General features: G+C 50.5%; 1 protein-coding gene across 2 annotated transcripts in view; it reads right to left on the reverse strand.

Moving 5' to 3' along the window:
• Nucleotides 1–18,893, reverse strand: part of ARRB1 (arrestin beta 1) — a 96,442-nt gene that overhangs the window by 49,142 nt on the left and 28,407 nt on the right. Inside the window, exon 1 of one of the 2 annotated variants that reach the window (XM_088140407.1) lies at nucleotides 5,315–5,965. The exons of the other annotated variant lie outside the window; for it this stretch is intronic. Coding sequence (XP_087996533.1) covers nucleotides 5,315–5,433 — 119 coding nt within the window. The 5' untranslated portion in view covers nucleotides 5,434–5,965. Of the gene's footprint in view, nucleotides 1–5,314; nucleotides 5,966–18,893 lie in introns of those variants that run through there. 2 annotated transcript variants of the gene reach the window in all.

Genomic DNA, 18,893 nt, shown 5'->3' on the forward strand with positions numbered 1-18,893 from the left:
TTGGCTGTTGTCTTGCAAACGTTTCGTTACCCAGCTAGGGAACGTCTTCAGTGCTAGATGTGACCTAGCCAGGTACTAGTCTAGCACTGAAGATGTGACCCAGCCGGGTAACGAAACGTCTGCAAGAAAAGAACCCAGCTCAGAGAACCCCAAGGACTCCACAGTTCAACCCTCAGCCACACATATTCGTCTCTATCCGGAACAGCAGTCCAACAGGATTCTGCCCATCCACTGAGATCGGCAGAGCTGGTCAGCAGCAGGTCCCCTCGGTCAAGCGAGGCCTTCCAGCGGGACCCAGGAGCTGCCCCTTCTCTGTCACGGCACAGCCACGAGATCCCCCCGAGATCCGCCTGGCTCCCACCCTGGCGACGTTCCCAAAGGGCTGAAAAACGTGGCGTTTCTCCCAGGCCTTGGGGCAGGGGAGGTGGGGAGCCCTGGCTGGTTGGTCGGTGTGCGGCTTATCCAAATGCAGATGTTCTTCTCTCGGTCTCTTTTTCTTGTTTAAGTGTAAACTGCCTGCAGTTGTTCTGATCCACATCAAATGAATGAATGAATCAATCAATCAATCAATCAATCCATGCCCACCCACACACGCCTCTGGACGGTGCCAATTTGAGGAAGGTTGAGCTTCCCTCTGTTCAGGAAACACTTTAGGAGGGTGGTTTGCTGTTGTTTTTTTGCTGAGGGTTTCAAGAAGGATCTAGTTCTGGTTCCGATCGCTCTTGCCTCGGCTGCTTTCTGTGCAAAGCCAATTATTTTTAGCATGGCGCTCGTGCTCTTTTGCACGACCTGCAAGTCATCTTCGCCTGGGGCTGCAACCGTACAGGGCAGATAAAAGCCTCGGGCGACCGTATCACCGTGGGCCGCCTCCCCTGAATATTAGCGGTTTCGTTTGTAAACAAGTCAGCTACTCATGCTTCAGAAACGATTTCAAAAAGAGTAATATTGAGAAACTGGAACACACACAATTCCAGACATTAAAGACAGGCTGGAAAAGGCAACATGCTGTTCTCTGGCACAGATTTTCTGATATTTTACAATCATATTTTGTATCGGATTATGCTATAGGGTCATCTATACTTCTGCATTGGGGTTTTTATTTTTGCAAGCCACCTGGAGTCACCGTGGGTGAGTTGGGCAGCCGTGTAAATTGTTTAAATAAATGCGATCCTTCTAGTAAACCGAGGACTATTTATAAGTTCTTGACAAAGAGACTCCCTTTCTCGGAGGAATCTGCTCATTAACATTCCTGCGATTCTTAAAAGCAGCTGCAAAATGTTCTTTCCCAAGAAAAATGAACAAAGCTTGGAGGACAGCAGAGAAGCTCTCGCCTGCTCGTTCCCAAGCCCTCGTCAACAGCAGCATTGGGGCTGGACATCCGGACCAGGACCAGGACCAGGACCAGGACCAGGACCAGGACGTTGAAGTAGGACCCTTTGTGCAAGTCCCAGCTTTTGAGGGAGGGCCAAAGACCGCTGGGTTTGCAGCGAGGAGCCAAAGGGAGTGGAACTGAGCCAAGCACATGGGCAGACTCTGGTTCTCCTGCCTCCCTGGACCTTTGGAAGGGCTACTGGAACTGGGTTGCGTGACTCGGATTAACCACTAGGGGGCAGCAAGGAGAGGCAGGAAACCCTGCTCTCTGCTGCCATCTGATGGTCCCCTGGAGCCGTGCAGCCCAGATTTGGTAGCGTTTGATGGGGGGGTTGACTTTTTTTATTTTTATTTCTAATTTGTGTTAAGCCTACCATTTTCGCGATACGGTTCATGGGGTCACGAAGACTGAACAACAACAACCATTTTTACCCCAATGGAAGACAGCCCTAAATATTAGACTAGGGTTTCTCAACTTCGGCAACTTTAAGATGAGTGGACTTCAACTCCCAGAATTCCCCAGCCAGCAAGGCTGGCTGGGGAATTCTGGGAGTTGAAGTCCACTCATCTTAAAGTTGCTAAAGTTGAGGAACACTTTATTAGATGGTCCCCACTTAAAGAGAAGATTAAACAGATGAACTTATCTGACTATTTATTAGATTTACATGCCTGATCTCAAATACTCCGGGTGGTTAAGTTATCTGCCCTTTTTATTGCATCTTCTGCACGTTTGATCCGACCCTCCTGTTTTAAAAATAACTTAACGAAAACCCCTCGTTTTTCCTTCCAGATTCATGCAGCATTTGAGGGGTTCGGCTACAGCGCCTCTCCTTAAAATGCCTCTTCGGGCCACGGTGCCAAGGAAGAGACGGGCTTGAGCCGCGCCCTCCAGATGCAGGCGGTGGACGGACGTTTGCCCCCTTCTGCCTTCCCACCCAGAAGCTGTGGGAGACGAGGGGAGCCGAGACAGATGTGAGCCACAGCCCAGATGCAGAAATTGAAGGAATGCACAAGGCCGAGCCACAGATTTAATTCAACCAAGCTGGCACGGGGGCAGGAACCGAAACGAGGCCGTCTTGATCTACTCCGCGGCTACGCCAGGACGCCTTTGCACCCAGAGTGATGGGAGCCGGTGTCTAAGAGACCGGGAGGGCACCAGATGTGCTGGGACCACAGTGTCAAGACGGCTCCGTTACTGTGGCTAATGTGCACTCTCTCTTGTGCCTTGTGGCTTTGTATTTTAATAGCAACTGTTTTCTATTTTTAAGAACGATTGCGTTTGTTTTAATCACTGCTGTACGCCGCCCAAAGTCACTTTTTGTGAGATAGGCGGCGGTATAAATTTGATAAATAAATAAATTCCCAGGATTCCTCTGGCTCCAACCTGCACAGAGCAGTGTTTCTCAACCTTGGCCATTTTGAGATGCGTGGACTTCAACTCCCAGAATTCCCCAGCCAGCATGGCTGGCTGGGGAATTCTGGGAGTTGAAGTCCACCCATCTTCAAGCGGCCAAGGTGGAGAAACACTGATCTCGAGGATGCCAGATTGTTGGCACAATCAGCCTTCGCTCATACAGGCCCAGGGGGACCTGGGGAGAAGATCCAGATGCCAGCCAGCTCCTTCCAGATCTGCTCCGTCTCAAGACCCCCGAGATGTCCCGCACTGCAGCATTCGTCTTGCTTCCATTGAGCCTCTAAGTCCCTGCCACCCCTTGCAAGTCTTTGTGAGGCACTTAACCTTGGAGAAACGACGAGTCAAGGAAAGAGGCGGGGGCTGCAGAAACAAAAGCCCCCTCCCTCGCCCCAGCCATCTACCTGGACCCAGGCAAGCCCCCGTGCCCGCTCTCTTTTGCACCAAGAACGAAACAATATCATCTCACGCAGGAGGCAGCAGCCACTTTTGTGCGAAGGATGGCAGGGGTCCCGTTGCCACGGCAACAGAAGGCAACGAGCGTTACCCACCGCAGGGGCAGCGCCGGCTTACGACATGCGTCTCTCCTTTCTCTTATGGGCTCCCAGGCCCTCCTACGTGGCAGAAAATGGGTCAAGCAGCTCTTTTTGTTCCTGTCAGGAAAGCTGTACCCGTAGCACATCAGCCCGAGGCCTTGCGGTTGCAATCCTACGAACATCTGGGGAGGGCGGGAAGAGATGGACGGCGAGCGTGCTTCTGCAGCGGGGCACGATAAACCAAGCGGATGCCAAGGTGCCTGCCCGCCTGCCAACAGCAATTTCCTCTGAAGAAATGGAAAAGGGAGGGGGGCCGGTTGTGTCTCAGCCCCTGCTGAAACGTGCCTGCCCCCCCCACGCCCCCCAGGAGGATTTCACTTGGTTGCAAAACCGGAATGCAGATCCGTCCTAACTACCAGCAAATAAATGCTTTTCTAGCCAAGGTTTCTGCAGAGGGAAGGCCCTGGGCGTCCAGCCCAGCTCCCTCAAGGCCGCCACGCCAAAGACTCTCCAACCAAAGGGCCACTGAGACCCACCCAGGAAAGGGGAGCCCACCCACCCTCCGGTCCTCGGTCCCCTCCTGATCCAGCCATACCATCAGGCTTTCCAAACCAGGCTGGCCACGGAGTGCAACAAGGCTGCGTGCCCTCCCTGTATTTATTCAACCGATATGCCAAGGGAAGCGGGATTGGAGGAAAATGTGGAGGAAGAAACATCAATAATCTGCGCCATGATGACGACACGACCCCAATAGCGGGGAAAACGCAAAGGATTTGCAAGTTCTAGTATTAAAACAGCCAAGTGAAAAAATGGAGCTAAAATTAAATATAAAGAATGCCAAACTAAAGACGTCAGGTAGAACCACCAGCCTGGGAACTGTCAATGAAAGATATCGAAGGGGTGGGTGTGATGGCTTTCAGCCTCAACCATCAGCAGTGAAAGAACCAGCAGTCCAGAAATACGCCGCAGACAAACACTTGGCAGAGCAGCCGTGAAGGCCTTGGAGAAGAGATTCGAATGCCTACAAAGATCAGAATCATGCCAGCCGTGGTCTTCCCTGTGATCCTCTCCAGAAGCGAAAATTGGACTTTGAAGAAGCAGGAGAGGAAGAGCACTGATATCTTTGAACTTTGGGGTTGGAGAGGACTCCGGAGAGGCCAAGAACCAAACAATGGATCACTGAACAGATCGACCAGAGTTCTCACTCGAGGCACCAACGACCAGGCTCAAATTATCCCACTTGAGAAACACGATGCGAAGACCCCGCTCTCTGGAGGAGGCTCTGATGCTGGGGAAGGTGGAAGGAAGGAGAAGAAGAGGAGGACCAGCAGCAAGGTGGGGGGACTCACAGTGGTGAAGGGGGCACCGTTGGAAGGCTGGAAATGCCAGGTTAGAGCCAGATCATCCTGGAGAAGGTCTATCTATGTGGCCGCTAAGAGTCTAAAACAGTGTTGTCCAAACTTGGCCACTTTAAGATGAGTGGACTTCAACTCCCAGAATTCCCCAGCCAGCATGGGAGTTGAAGTCCACTCATCTTAAAGTGGCCAAGTTTGGACAACACTGGTCTAAAATGACCTGATGGTACAGAATCCATCAGTCGGCATCACTTGATTCAGTTCTCCTTTATTTCAAAATTTCAGAAGAGCATCCCGTTGAAAAAGGAGACTCAGCCCTCCGGTGGCCTCATGTTGCCACCCTGGATGCACCAGTGTCCTCCCAAGCCCGGCTTCCAGCTCTCTGCCCAACTGCCCAAAGGCTTCAGCCAAGGACTGCGGGTCTGCCACCGAAAGTGAGCCAGTTTGTATTGATGCTCCTAGGAAGTCCCACAATCTCCTGCTTGGTTTTTTCCCTGATGAGTTGAGCTGCAGGGAGACTTTCCACAGAGGAGTTGGAAGAGAGCCCCGTGGCTTTCCCTGAGCTGGAGCCCTCTGGAGGGGCTGGACTCCAACACCCATGATCCCTAGCCAGGGTGGAACAGTGGGAATTGCAGCCTCACCCATCTGGAGGACTCTTGGGGATATGACAGAAGCAGGGGACCAGAATGATCTCAGATCTCCTTTGCCGAGTAGGCCCCACGGCTGGGTTTGCACAACGCAGGAAGCCGAACACCAGCATTTTCAAATCTCGGTGGATGTGTAAAACCAAGACAAAATAGTGCACGTTACAAGCCCAGCAGCGTGAAACTAAAAGAAAGCACAGAAAATGAAGATTCGAACAAACTGAGCTTGACTTTTATGGTAAATGCAGGGACCCTGTTGTTTTCTCAGCAGCAGCATAGAATTAGATTGCCCTTGACTTCTTCCAGGATGTGTTTTCAATCCTTTTCCTAGGCAGTGCTGTGCTTCCTTATGGTCTCCCATCCACGTATTGCCCACCCCTGAACCTGCTTAGCTTCTGAAACCAACCAAGGTGCAGGGCAGAACTCAGGACTCCTCTGAGCCACAATTCACTCTTGGACACTCTGTTCTTTTGACAACAACATGGAAGCGATTTGCCCTGCCTTCTTCTGGACCGTTTTCTTCAATTTTCTAATATAGCCTACAGACCTGAGACTTCCTGCTGGCCTCCCGTCCTAGTCCCCAAGTTCAACTCTGCCTAGGATTTTGCTTTGGCACTGCCCCGGCTATGAAAGTCTGCTAAAACAGCTGCCAATTTAGCCCCAGCCCCAAAGCCAGTAGAAATAAAAGGCATATTTTCCCACTCACCCCCAAAAGCTTAGACAGTTGCTGTGTTTGTACAACACACTTAGCTTAAGAACCGGCGGCTGCATTTGTATGACGTGCTCGGCTAGGCGAGGGTTAACCTTGCCCCAGAAAATGGGCTAAGTGGGCTAGGTGAACACGGCTAGTGGGTGTTCCTTGAATGAAAGGAAAAGGGAAAGGAGGGCAGGGCAGGGCAGGGAGGGGAAGGGAAGGGAGGAGGGGGAAGGGAAGAAGAAGAGGAAGAAGAGGAAGAGGAAGAGAAAGGAAAGGGGAGGAGGGGGAAGGGAGAGGCCAGGTAGAAGATGGATGGATGGAGAAAGAAGAGCAGAGGGGAAAAACGGGAGGCGAAGGCAGAAAAAGAGATCCCAACCCAAGCAGCGCATCGTCGTGAAGCCCAGGCTTATGGGCGCGGCAGCTGCCCTGGAAGCCCCAAGCTGGGAGGGAGAGTCGGAGGGGCGACTTTGGCGGGCTCTGCGATTCAAGGGGAAGACGTGGGAAGCGGCCCCGCCCAGGCCAAGACTGGATCCGTGGGTTGTTTTCTGCCCCTCCCGGTTTCGCTGCCAGGTCCTTAAAGAAGCCTCTTTGCAGATGAATCGCCGGGTCTGCAAAAGACGCTTTTCAAATCCCTGGCAGAGACTGGCGCCCAGTGCAAGAGAGGCGTTTCCCGAGTGTGTGTGTGTGTGTAAATGACAGCCAACATCACCGCTCCGATGCAAAGCAGGCCATTGGGTTTTTCCACGCTGACGCGCTCGCCCCTTTGCAGCTTGGGTGGCTGCCAAGTGCCAAGATAAGCGAACTCCTGGTTAGCGCAGACCTCTTTCTGGTGAAGCTTCCTGGGAAGTCTCCTCCCGGGCACTGCAGAGCAGCAGCAACGCAGGTGCGCCGCGTTTCCCAGCACCCAGGAGCAGCATTTGGAGGTCTCGGCGCTTAGATGGTGCCTGCCAAGCGCTGGAAAAGCCAAACAGACTCTTGGCTTCCCTCTGCCTTACGCTGCATAATTGTTCTCGTGGACCCCCCACCCCATGAGCTGTTTACCTTCCTTGCTTAGGGCTGGATTTGCGCTTTAATCTGTTTTTATGGCACCGTACACCGCCTAGAGTTGCGCTGGCGATGGAGGCAGGCAGCCATAAATAAATTTAATAAATAAATAGCCGATCTGATTCAAGCTTCCAACGACCAAGGGTTGGCCAAGGGACCCCAGATCAGTCGGAGAACAGTTGGTGCGCTCAGCTACAAAATCTATAGGCCAGGCAAGAGGAAGTGACCGTCAAAACATCATCGGACAATCTGGACCTCCAGGCCCATGCCAAGCAATGATGCATTATGACACTAAAATCTTATTTTTTTCCGCTCTGGCAAACATTAACACCTACGGTCTGCAAAGGAATGAAAATATCTCGAAAGAAGGATATCCTTATCTTCCTTAAACAGGTGACAAAAGCACTTCCCTACAAGCTAGAAAGTTGAAAATCAGCGCACATCTGCCTGGTGCAAGAACACACTAGCGCTCACACCAAATGCACAGCTGATGGTGTCACTTTCCATCCGTGACATTCAGGACACCCTGAGAAACCAACCTGGTCCCCAGCGACACTCCATTCCTTGGCAGTCGCTGAAGAGAGAAACGAAAAATAATTTTGCTAGATGTGTGAATTGTCATCCAACCTGCCAGCTTTCATGCCCAAGGCAGGACTAGGTCTCCTTGCTCCAGTCCAGCGCCTTCACTGCTAGGCCAATCCGGCTCTCGGTTCAAGTCCCTGCAGTTTTCTTGGCAGCATTTTCAGAAGCGTCTTGCCACGGCCTTCTTCCCGGGCCGAGAATGGTGTCTGTGCCCCAGACAGGACTGGAACTCACCACCTGTCACTTCCTCACCTGCCGCCTTTCATCACTCCACCAAGTAGTTGTCGTCTTTGAGCCTGTCTTGACCCCTGGCATCTACCTGGACGAGTCCCTGTCTTTTCTTGGCAAGACTTTCAGATGAGGTTGGCGCTCACCTTCTTCTTCCTACGTTGGGCCAGTCACTCTCTTAGCTGTGGGAAGAAGGCAAGAACTCTGGAGTCCGTGGGGCTCTCTGAGCTGGGTCGTTTTCCTGCAGACGTTTCATTACCTGTCTAGGCAACATCATCAGTGATAAAAGGGGGTGGGGTTTGCTGCAAACCCCACTCCCTTCTAGCACTGAAGATTACCTAGCTGGGTAATGAAACGTCTGCAAGAAAACAACCCAGCTCAGAGACCTCCAAGGACTCCACAGTTCAACCCTGAGCTACAGAGAGTCTCTTCTAAGAAGGCAAGAGACCACCTCGTCCAAAAATCTTGCTTTGCATTTCTACTCTGGTGCCTTTCACCACTACATCACACTGGCTTTCACAAGCTTTTTTAATCCACCCGATAAACCTAGAAGTGAGACATTTTTCCTTCTCAATTTTTGCTATTTTTCTTATTATTTGCCTTTCCAGCAATTCCTCCATTCCTACGACATCGTAGGTAAATGTGTTATAAAAATAAGTAAGACATCAACTCAGCATCGGTGTACAATGCAGTGCCCCGTTTCTAAATACCTGGTTTCTTACCCAGCTTTACAAAACTCAGTGATAGCAGTAACACTCACATTAAAAAAAAACCTGTACAAATCAGTTAAAAGGCCAGTTGTTAAAATGCATGGTTAAATAGCTAAAAACTATAACAACAATCAAATAATAGGAGCTAAATGTATATAGATTTTTAGTGCATAAACCATGCTGCATGGCAAGGTATTAAAAATATTAGACATCTAGCTTTCAGTCTAAGGGACATTTATTCAAAATACAGAGCCGCGCTATCCCAAAGCTCTTGCTGACTCACCCGTGGGATGAAAACCAGAGCTCTCAGAGATCTGTTCCTGCATTTTAAATATTAAGAAGTATTGTGAAGACACCTTAAACCTTATTCCTCCCTATTCTGCACTGCTGTGACCACCGCTGGGCATAATATTAGGCGCCACGTTCCTAGAAAGATATTGACCGGTTGGAGAGGATTCAGAGGAGGGTGACAAATATAATCCAAAAATAGAGGATGTGCCTTACAAGGCTAGGCCTAAATGAACGGTTGATGTTCAGCCTGGAGAAGACAAGAAGGGAATTACCATAAAGGGAAGTGAAAGAGAAGATGGTGTTCTCAACCTTGGCAACTTGAAGATGGGTGGACTTCAACTCCCAGAATTCCCCAGCCAGCATGGCTGGCTGGGGAATTCTGGGAGTTGAAGTCCACCCATCTTCAAGTTGCCAAGGTTGAGAAACACTGTCCTACAGCAAGTGGCCACACGGACGGCCAGCAAAAAATGAGCCCCAGCCTTTCTCCAACCTGGCGCCCATCATCTGGACTGGAACGCAATTCACATTTGCAGTTGCTTGGCCAACTCCCAAGCGCTCCCAGAAGCGAGACGGTGCTTGTAAGCCATCCAGAGTTCTGGTTTTAAGATGGGCGGCCAAATGAATATTTTAAATAAACCAACCAACAAACATCCTTCATCGTGTCCTGCTTCCTATCCTGTCGCTGTAGGAGGGGAACCGTGATTGAAAGTTTTTTGATCCTCCCAAGCTTGCTCGGCGCGGCATCTTCCTCTGTTTTATTTCCAAATGCATTTGTTTTCCTTCTGAACCTCGGCTGTATAATTGTATTTACGGCTTGTTATGATTTTATATTTTCGGTGACCGTGGGGTTTTTCATTCTTACCGTGGATGTTTTAATTGCAGGGTTCTTTAGCTGTGGGGTGAATCTTTAAGCCGCCGTGCATCTTTATGGATTCTGCAGCCGACAAGCAGCATGAATGAATGAATGAATGAATGAATGAATGAATGAATGAATGAATGAATGAATGAATGAATAAATAAATAAACAGGTGGAAAACCATCGCCCCGAAAGGAAACTTGCTTCTGATTGATCTCCAGCTGGGAGAAGATCTTCTCGACCGAACTGCCGGCTTTCATCAGAAGAAGGCAGACACAGCGGAGGTCCTCTTCCGTCTTCTTCAGAACTCACACCCCCCTCCCTCAACCCTGGCGTATTTGAGATGGGCCAGACCACAACTCCCATAATCCCCAACTGCCAGCTCATCACCCTTGTGGGAGGGTGTCAGAGAGAAGGAGCTAAGCTGCCCAAAGTTTTCCAGAGCGGGTGGCCGTATTCAATCGATGAAAGTCATTCAACGAATTAAGGTCAGGTCTTTACCCCACTCGCATCTTCATCTTAAAACGGGAGGAGTCTCCTTTTCAGCAACCCAGTTTAAAACCGTCTTTGGCTCGCTGAATTTTAATGCCACGGCTTGCTTCGTGCGCTAAGCTGCGTTCTGCTTTTTCATCCCAGGATGATCAAGACAGATCACGCTGCCAGAAAATCCAAGAGTAAGATTAAAAGGAAACCACCGGCGCATCCATCTCTAGAGTCTAAACCTTCGAAGCAGTTCAGGAAACCAGCTTGAAGCAGTGCCTTAAAGAACGTCAAGCAAAAAACCTGTTCCTGCTTCTCCCCCCATCAATTCCATTTAAAAACAGGGAAGGGGCTTCCAAACTTCTTTCAAAGATAGAGGCAGGCCTTCTTCAAAAAATCCTAGGGTTGGAAGGGACCTTGGAGGTCTTCTAGTCCAACCCTCTGCCCAAGGGAGGAGTCCTCATACCATCTTGGACAAATGGTTGTCCAATCTTTTCTGGAAACCTCCAGCAATGGAGCACCCCCAACTCTGGAAGGCCGGCTGTTCCACTGCATAGAATGCCCTTGCTGAGCTAGGAGATGGTCACCTAGTGGGTGCATGATCCTCTTGGTAGCAGCCATGGGTACCAACCTCTCCCTCAACCCCCAGGAAGACATCAGACAGGGCTCTTCCCACGGGACTTTCTAAGAAGACATGGCCATCCTTACTCAAGAACAGTGTTTCTCAACCTTGGCAACTTGAAGACGTGTGGACTTCAATTCCTAAAATTCCCCAGCCAGCGTTGGAATTTTAGGAGTTAAAGTCCACACGTCTTCAAGTTGCCAAGGTTGAGAAACACTGCTCAAGAGAAATAATTGGAGAAATTCACCTTCCCTAGGAGAGATCTGGAGAATTTCTTTTGCTCTTATTCCCTCATCTTAGAGACATTTCTAACTGGAGGGAATAGGAACCACCCCTTCTCATGGTGGGCCTTCCACAATCTGGGAGTAACCTAGGAGTAAATCGTCTTCTGGGTGTCCAGCAAACAAGTCTCTTATACCCAAGACCTCCCCTGCGGGCTTTGTTCTCATGGCCATTAGGGCCTTGAAATATGCATTAAAAATTGGCCACTAATCCAGAGGCACAATATGGTCCTGGCAAATATAAACAAGCCTTTCTCAAATGGAATGTTTTTTACAGCGTCATGATAGTTTTGATGCAGGCAATCTGCTAGTTAAGTGGGTTGCCTCCTGACTCTTCAAGATCCCACCAGGCCTTGCAATTAGGGGTTCCTCTGCCTCCCCTTCCTCTATGTCAGGAGTTAATCATTACGGCGCAAGAGGTCTGAGGAGGGGTGGGCAACCAGCAGCTTCTGGCCTCGTTTCCAGAGATATTTCCAGAACATGTAAGAATGTAAGAACAGCCTTGCTGGATTCTGCCCTCCACCCAGAGGTCACATGGAGTCTTCAAGAGTAATAGCTCTTCCACTATGATGGAGTGAAATTATGAAGGCCAGGCTCAGGGAGATAAGCATTTTCTTAGTTCACCGCAAGAGCGTGGGAACTTCAAGAGGATGAGGCTGGCACCTCCCTGAGGAATTCACAATGTTGTGGCTGGCTGGCTTGGGAGCTGGGGTTCAGTCTGGGGAGATTCTTGCTAGAGGTTGTAGCTAATAAACACAGCTGAACTGATTTTGCATTGTCCCTTGGAGTTCCTTGGGCTAAACCTGACATCCACGGACTTGCCCTCTGTGGATTTCTCCAGTCCCCTTTGAAAGACATCCGAGGTAGTGGCCATCACCATCTCTTAAGAACAGCCTTGCTGGTTCAGGCCAAGGTCCTTCTTGTCACAGAGGTCAGCTAGATGCCTCTGGGGCACTTCCAGCAGCAGATCTGAGTCCTGCCCTTCCTCACATGGGACTTCACGTCCTCCATGAACATATCCCATCATATCTGAAAGCCATCCAAGTGAGTGGCCATCACCACATCTGAAGGACCTAAGAACAGCCCATCTTGGTCCAGCATTTTGCTCCTCACAGCAGCCAGCCAGATGTCTCTGGAGCGCTCACAAGCAGGAGATGGAGCCATAGTCCTCTCTGTCATTGACTCCCTGCATCTGGTCTTTGGCAACACGCTGCCCCCAGCCCACCACTTCCACAGCCATCGGAGCTAGTGGCCATCTCCACGTCTTGTGGCAATGAATTCCACAGGTTAACGATGCCCTGTAGGAACCACTTCCTTTTGTCCGTTTCAAGTCTTCTTCTAAGCAACGTCACTGGATGACTCTTGCTCCAAGCATTTCCAAAAAGGGAGAAAAGCGATCTTCTTCAGGCCATGCATGATCTTGCATAGCTCAGTAAAGGCTCTTGCTAATGTACACAGGGGCCGGGAAGAGGGCTAAAAGAAACCGACATGCTGGCTGCAACCGTGCCACTAAAGCCCCACCTCTTTTTTTTATATGCATTGCGATGTGTATAAAAAGGAATGTTGAGAATGTGGTTCTGACCACCATAACACACATGCGCGCACACACACACACGTAGATGCCTCTGCCAACCCATTTGTTTACTCTGAACTGACTTCTTGTTTCAAGTGTTCATTGCTCCTGCCAGATGAGCCAGAACAGAGCTGCAGCAGCAAACAAGCCCAACCCACTGAATCAAATTTTATCCTCCTTTTAAATCCATTGTATAGGTGGAGCTTATTCTCACGCAATACACCTGCCTGCTGGATGCTGTGCCTGTAAATTTCGTACATCCAGGATTTTAAATGGCCAAGACGCCCTGCTGCCCTTGACTATTTCTTTTTGAAGTTCGGATGACGTTCCCAAGATGAGTTGGGTGTCACATCCCCTAATCCTGAACCAGCCTCCCAACGCGCCCAAAGTCCAGCCTCTCCTTTCTGAAGCTGGCACGGCAGGAACCACCCAGCCTGCCACCGGGGAGGTCTGTGCTTGTTCAGCGTATCCCCAGAGGGTGCTGGGCTGGCCAGCAGGCACCCCGCCGAGGGAAACGTGCTCAAACCAACTTCCTTGAAACCCCAGGAACGGTGCCAAGGGAGCTGGCAGGCCTCGGCACCAGCTGGGGGTGTCAGCAGATGGGAGCAAACGCCACAATCTGGTCCAGGTGCCGCTATGCCCACACACAAGCCACGTCGAGGTGGCCGAGGAAGGAAAAGCAAATAGGGAAACTCCCACAGCTGGGAAAACACCCCCCCATGCACCCCCAGAAGTTGGCAAGGGGGCCTCTGCACTGCTGGGGCCCAACTCGCCTGCTTCCCGTCAACGTTTCTTCGGGCCAGCTCCTCCAAACGGGGAGGGAGGGTCTTCCGTAGCAGCCCGCCGCGTTGTGACGCTTCCCAAAATGAACCACCATCAAGGCGGTTTGGTTCCCTTGGAAAGGAGGAGGGCCAGCCGGCCACCCAGCCGCCTGCAGCCCCATCTCTTCCTCAGAGAAGGGACAAGGCCGGCTCCTTCCAATTCAGCACCACCCAGTCCGGACAGTCCCTGTCTGATGCGTCCGAGAAGCCCCCGGCTGACCCCCTTGGCCAGCAGCGCATGAGAAGATCTGCCCAGACCTCAGGACTAGCTCCCCTAACGGACCACCCTGAACCAATTCCCTTCGGCTTCTTCCAAGCCCCCAGCCAACTCCCTGCCTTGTGCCCGCCTTTCAATCAAGCAGCAGCATCTTTGGAAGGGCGCCTTCTCGGTCACGGTACTTGCCCTCGGAAGGAGACCCCCCGAAGTCCACGGGGCTCCCACCCTGAAGCCATTCCAGAAGGCCGTGAAGACGAGGCCGTTCTCCCAGGCCTTGGGGTAGGGAGGTTGGGGGCCCTGCAGGATGGTGTGCAGGTGTTGTTACCTGGAGCCATCATCAGTTTTTATTATTTTTATTTTCTAATGATTGTACTCTAGTTTTATTTTGTTGGTCTTATTGTGAAGTCAGGCGGTACCTAAACGGAATGAATTGAATTGAATTAATGAACAATTCTAGGCATAACGAACCACCTGACTGGGTTTTCTTGAACAAACTGGAATCCGCAAGTCGGAAGGGGTCCTTGAGGTCATCCAGCCTGACCAAAGGAACCCAAATAAGGGTCCCAGAGCGAGGGCTGTCCAGCCTCTGCTTGAACATGCCCAGCAAAGGGGAATCTTGGTTGTTTAATGTAGCTATGGATAAATGCGTAAGGACTGCTTGTGCTGGCACTAAAGGTGTGTTGGCTGGGGGTGTGAATGTGATGCGGTGTTGTGGTTCAGAATGCGACTGATTTGAAGCAACATTAGATTGCATGATACAACAAGGATGTAATCTAAAAATTCACGTACGAGAGACCACCATAATTGTGCTCGACAGGGAAAACGAAGCGAACAATTGCGAGCTATTTTTAAATGGCAAAAAACCAGCAAGTCAATGATTTTGGGCAGCCTAGCCGAACGCTTGCTAAAGATGGGGAAATGGATGAAGACGAGCAAACGCTGCTGGGAAGCCGCGGGCACGACGCTGTCGATCGCGAGGAACGGCTGTGCAGGACAGCCTGCGCTCTCTGCCATCTGGGAATGTCAGAAGGTGATGCAGCCGGACCGGGGGACGGGCCAAGGATCCACGGGGGCCGGATGAACGCAGATTTCAGGCGAACGCGAGTGGGCAGCGTTCTTGGTCACGCGGAGAGGACAAACGAGGATCAAACCGTAAAAACAACAGAGGAAGGAAGAGCGAGAAAGCTGGGGTTGTGTGGACCTGCACAAGAGAAGGAAGTTTAACAGAAGGCAACAGACGAAGCAGAGGGTGGACACGATGAAATTACTTGATGTAAGGATAGGCGTGAAGAAGCGTTGATGTAAACTAGACTTAGATTTAAGAGCCAGCTGGGTGCAGCGGTTCAGGTGCTGGGCTGGAAACCAGGAGGCTGTGAGTTCTAATCCTGCCTTAGGCAGGAAAGCCGGCTGGGTGACTTTGGCCCAGTCCCCCTCTCTCAGCCCAGCCCACTTGACAGGGCTGTTGTTGTGGGGAAAACAGAAGGCAGGAGCATGAAGTATGCATGCTGCCTTGAGCTGACCAAACACAAAGACAGGATAAAAATTAAATCCATTTAGCTACGTCCCCCCCTCCCTCCTCCTCCTTCTCCTTTTCTTCTTCCTCCTCCTCCTCCTCCTCCTTCTCCTCTTGTGCCTTCCATTTGTCTTGCTATTTTTCACTCCTGTTCTGCACTCGGCGTCATGCGCGTGATGGGGGGGGGGGAGTGGGCGGGTGTACTTGAACGTAAGTCTATCAGCACTGCATAGATTTTAAATTAGACACTGAGGATTGAAAGCCTCAATCTGTACAATTATATATCTACAGTAGCGCACCCTATTCAAGTCAATGGCACTTACTTCTTAGCTGGCACACCCCAGACGGTCCTGGTAGCTTATTAATCAGCTAAGGGTGCAATTAACTGGGAGGGATGCAAATTTGCTTTAATTGATGATTTAAGAACAAATGCTTACTGTCTTTTCATCGAGACTGTTCCAATGTGACGGCAAACGTAACAACGAAAGTGTGTTTCAGCTAGGGTGGGTTTTGTTTGCAAAGTGACAGATTATTTTGAAAGGCATGTCTGGATCACGCTTCATGTATCATTCTTGGATTTGAATTTCTCAGTCTACCTCTCCCAACCAGCCCTCGGGGTGAAGAACTGGTTCATTAATCATGCATTAATCCACCTGGCCCTTAAATGTTCAAATGTTGTGTTGGGGCCCAGGGAAAGCCCCACGTCTTAGACCCTATGCAATCCAACGCTGGAAGGGGTTCAAAGAACCCAGCAACTTCATCTTCCAGGTTCTGACAAACAGGCTAAGCTTACCAACATCCTACCTCGCTTATATCCCCAATTTTTAAAAAGTCTGCAGGTGCATCAGGCACCTTATCGAACTCAGTCCCCTGCAAAACTTGCCTTGAACCCTTATAATGCCTTCAAGCAATCTTCCTCAACCTACCAGGGTGGAGACAATGGGAGTTGTAATCCAGGATCTCAGGACAGCCCCAGGGCATGGAAAGTTGGCCTAAGTCCCACCTTCCTCACTAGTTCCTCACTTACACAGACACAGAGAGAGAGAGAGAGAGGGAGGGAGGGAGGAGGATGGCTCACTAGTCCAAGATGAAATCCCTGCAGGAGCTGATGTAGACCTTCTCTCCAAGCCTGGGACCAGGGAGGGCCAGTGGCTATCAAAGACAGGATAGGCAGAATCATAGTTGTCTCAGCAGCAGCTGTCTGCAGAGCCTCCTTTCCTCTGATGAAGCTCCCAAGCCTGGCTTATTCACCAAACACCCTCTACTCCAACCTTCTCAAAGCAAGTGTCCTCCAGATGTCTCAGAAGGCAACAACTTGAGAAAAGCCCTGAGGTTGGATCAGGCCCTCATCCCACCCGGTCCACCATTCTGTGCCCCACTGGAAGCTCCCAAGCCTGGACTGCAAGTGGGGACCGCCATTTACTGCCTTGGAGTTTAGTTCCCATCATGCTCTATAAATGAAGCTCGCCCAACAGATCTGGGCAACCAAGTTATGGGAGCACGGGTCCAAATGCTTCCATTTAGAGCTCATTCACGTTTCTTCCAAACACCCCACTGAGGCCCAGGGGTCTTCCACCTCTCTTGGGTTCAACCTCGTCCAACGATGAGATAGGTATGGCTGAGCCTTCATGGCACATAACCTCGGTTGGTGGGGCGTGGAGGATTTACTAGTGGATACACTCACATGCTGTGTGTCCTCTAAGCTTCCTTTCAGGCAATGCTGATTTCTTTCAGCAGAAATCTGGGAGTTCAGGATCTTAGGCAGGAATGAAATGATCCAAGGAACCCGTAGCAGGGAGAGCTTCTGTTAACCTTCAAAAGCTTTATTGGATAGAGTCTGCTTAAAGCATTACACAGACACACAGGCTATTTTACTCACTTTCCCCCACTACAAAATGGCCAAGTTTGCAAGGGGGTTGGGAGAGACCAGGCGCCAAGGTCCGATGGCCACCCACATGAATGGTGAAGTCTCTCCAGCTGAGATCCTTTAGAGGAGTGTTTCTCAAGCTCAGCGACTTTAAGATGGGTGGACTTCAACTCCCAGAATTCCCCAGCCCGCCTTGCAGGCTGGGGAATTCTGGGAGTTGAAGTCCACCCATCTTAAAGTCGCTGAGCTTGAGAAACACTGTTTTAAAGCTTTCCTTTTTTAAACAAAATCCTATGTCCATCACACGTCCCTTTCCATGTCACCTCAGCCACGATGTGACCTGCTGCGTGGCTGTTATGTCTGGTGGCCGCTATCCAGGCTGGTCGGAGGGCCTCCTTGCCTTTCAGCCTCCTCTGCCCACGGGTTCAAATCCTGATCATCTGTTTCTCCCAACATGCTCTGTCTTATAACCCCTCCAAGTCTTGCCAGAATTTTTTCCCCTTCCCCAGCTTTGCCCTGAAAACCTTTTGCAACTGGAAAAGGCAGGGGCCAGCTGTGAGAGAGGCAGCTGGAAGACCCCAACTCAAAACAGAGGACCGCGAAAAGAGACCCGAACCCACCTCCCAGGCTGAGTTCCCTCTGGCACCCAACGGGGCCAGCCAAGACACAGGCTGGGGGGCTGGTGGAGAGCTGGTTGAGAACGGCCCTGACCAAGGATCCTCCAGAGATTGGAGGACAGACGAGGCCAAGCTGCTTTTAGGACCACCGGGGGGAACTGCCTTGGAAGGGCAATAAAGGATTTTGTAAGTTCAGGGAGCAAGGTTTCAGCGGACAACGTTTGCTTTTGTTTTATTTTAACTGCCATTGACCATTTCAGACTCTTCTCTCCTGGATTCATTGAATAAATGCAGTGAAGTGAGAACTGGAATTGATTTGGGTTTTTTCTGCCTCGCTAGGGAGCGGGCCTACCAGGCGACCCACTGCTGGTTGTATACCCTTAAAAATGCCATTCAGTTGAGCTCGACTCTTAACAGCCACATGAACAAAACCAAGTTGTGTGTGCGCGTGCATGTATGGGGGGGAAGGCCTTGCAACAATGCAGAATTGAGCTGTCCTTGCCTTATCCTGGAATGCTGTTTACTTCCCAGCCATTGGGATCCCTTGGTGGTCTCCCATCCAAGTACTCACCAGGTACAATCCTGCCTAGTTCCTGATCCTAGACTAACTTTGTCCAGAAACATCTCCTGCTGAGCTTTATCTTCTTAAGGAGTGAAAATGCAAACTGTGCCCTCCATTATTATTATTAATTTGTTATCCTGGCTTTATATATATGTATGTATGTATGTACACATGTGCAATCAGTAGGCATGAATCCCTTTGCTTTCAAACTGATTTTTAGTACAGGGAGTCCTCATTTAGCAACCACAATTGGGACTGGCCACTCGGTCGTTAAGTGATGCGGCTGTTAAGTGAAACTGCAGCTATGCTTGTGTTCTGACTTCAACTTTCCTTTGCTTTACAGTCCTGCGATGGTTGTCAATGCGAGGATTGATTGCAAAGTTACTTTTTCATCACTGTCATAACTGTGAATGGTCAGTAAACAAGGCAGTTGCTAAACAAGGACTCCCCGTGCATGTCTATTTTGAACATGTGTAATGAGCAGAGACTGGCAGCTTGTCCTATCTTGCAAGATCGGAGGTGCCCATGCGCCCCCCCAATTATTACATCACACCAGGCCCCTCCTCCACGCAAATGCACCCCTTGCTCTGCACCTAAGAGCCCCCCTCCCTGCTC

The sequence above is a fragment of the Python bivittatus genome, unplaced genomic scaffold (assembly GCF_059951505.1).
Source record: "Python bivittatus isolate LINGU-HERP-01145 unplaced genomic scaffold, Pbiv_v1 ctg000340_np1212, whole genome shotgun sequence".
In the NCBI taxonomy this organism is placed as follows: Eukaryota; Metazoa; Chordata; class Lepidosauria; order Squamata; family Pythonidae; genus Python; species Python bivittatus.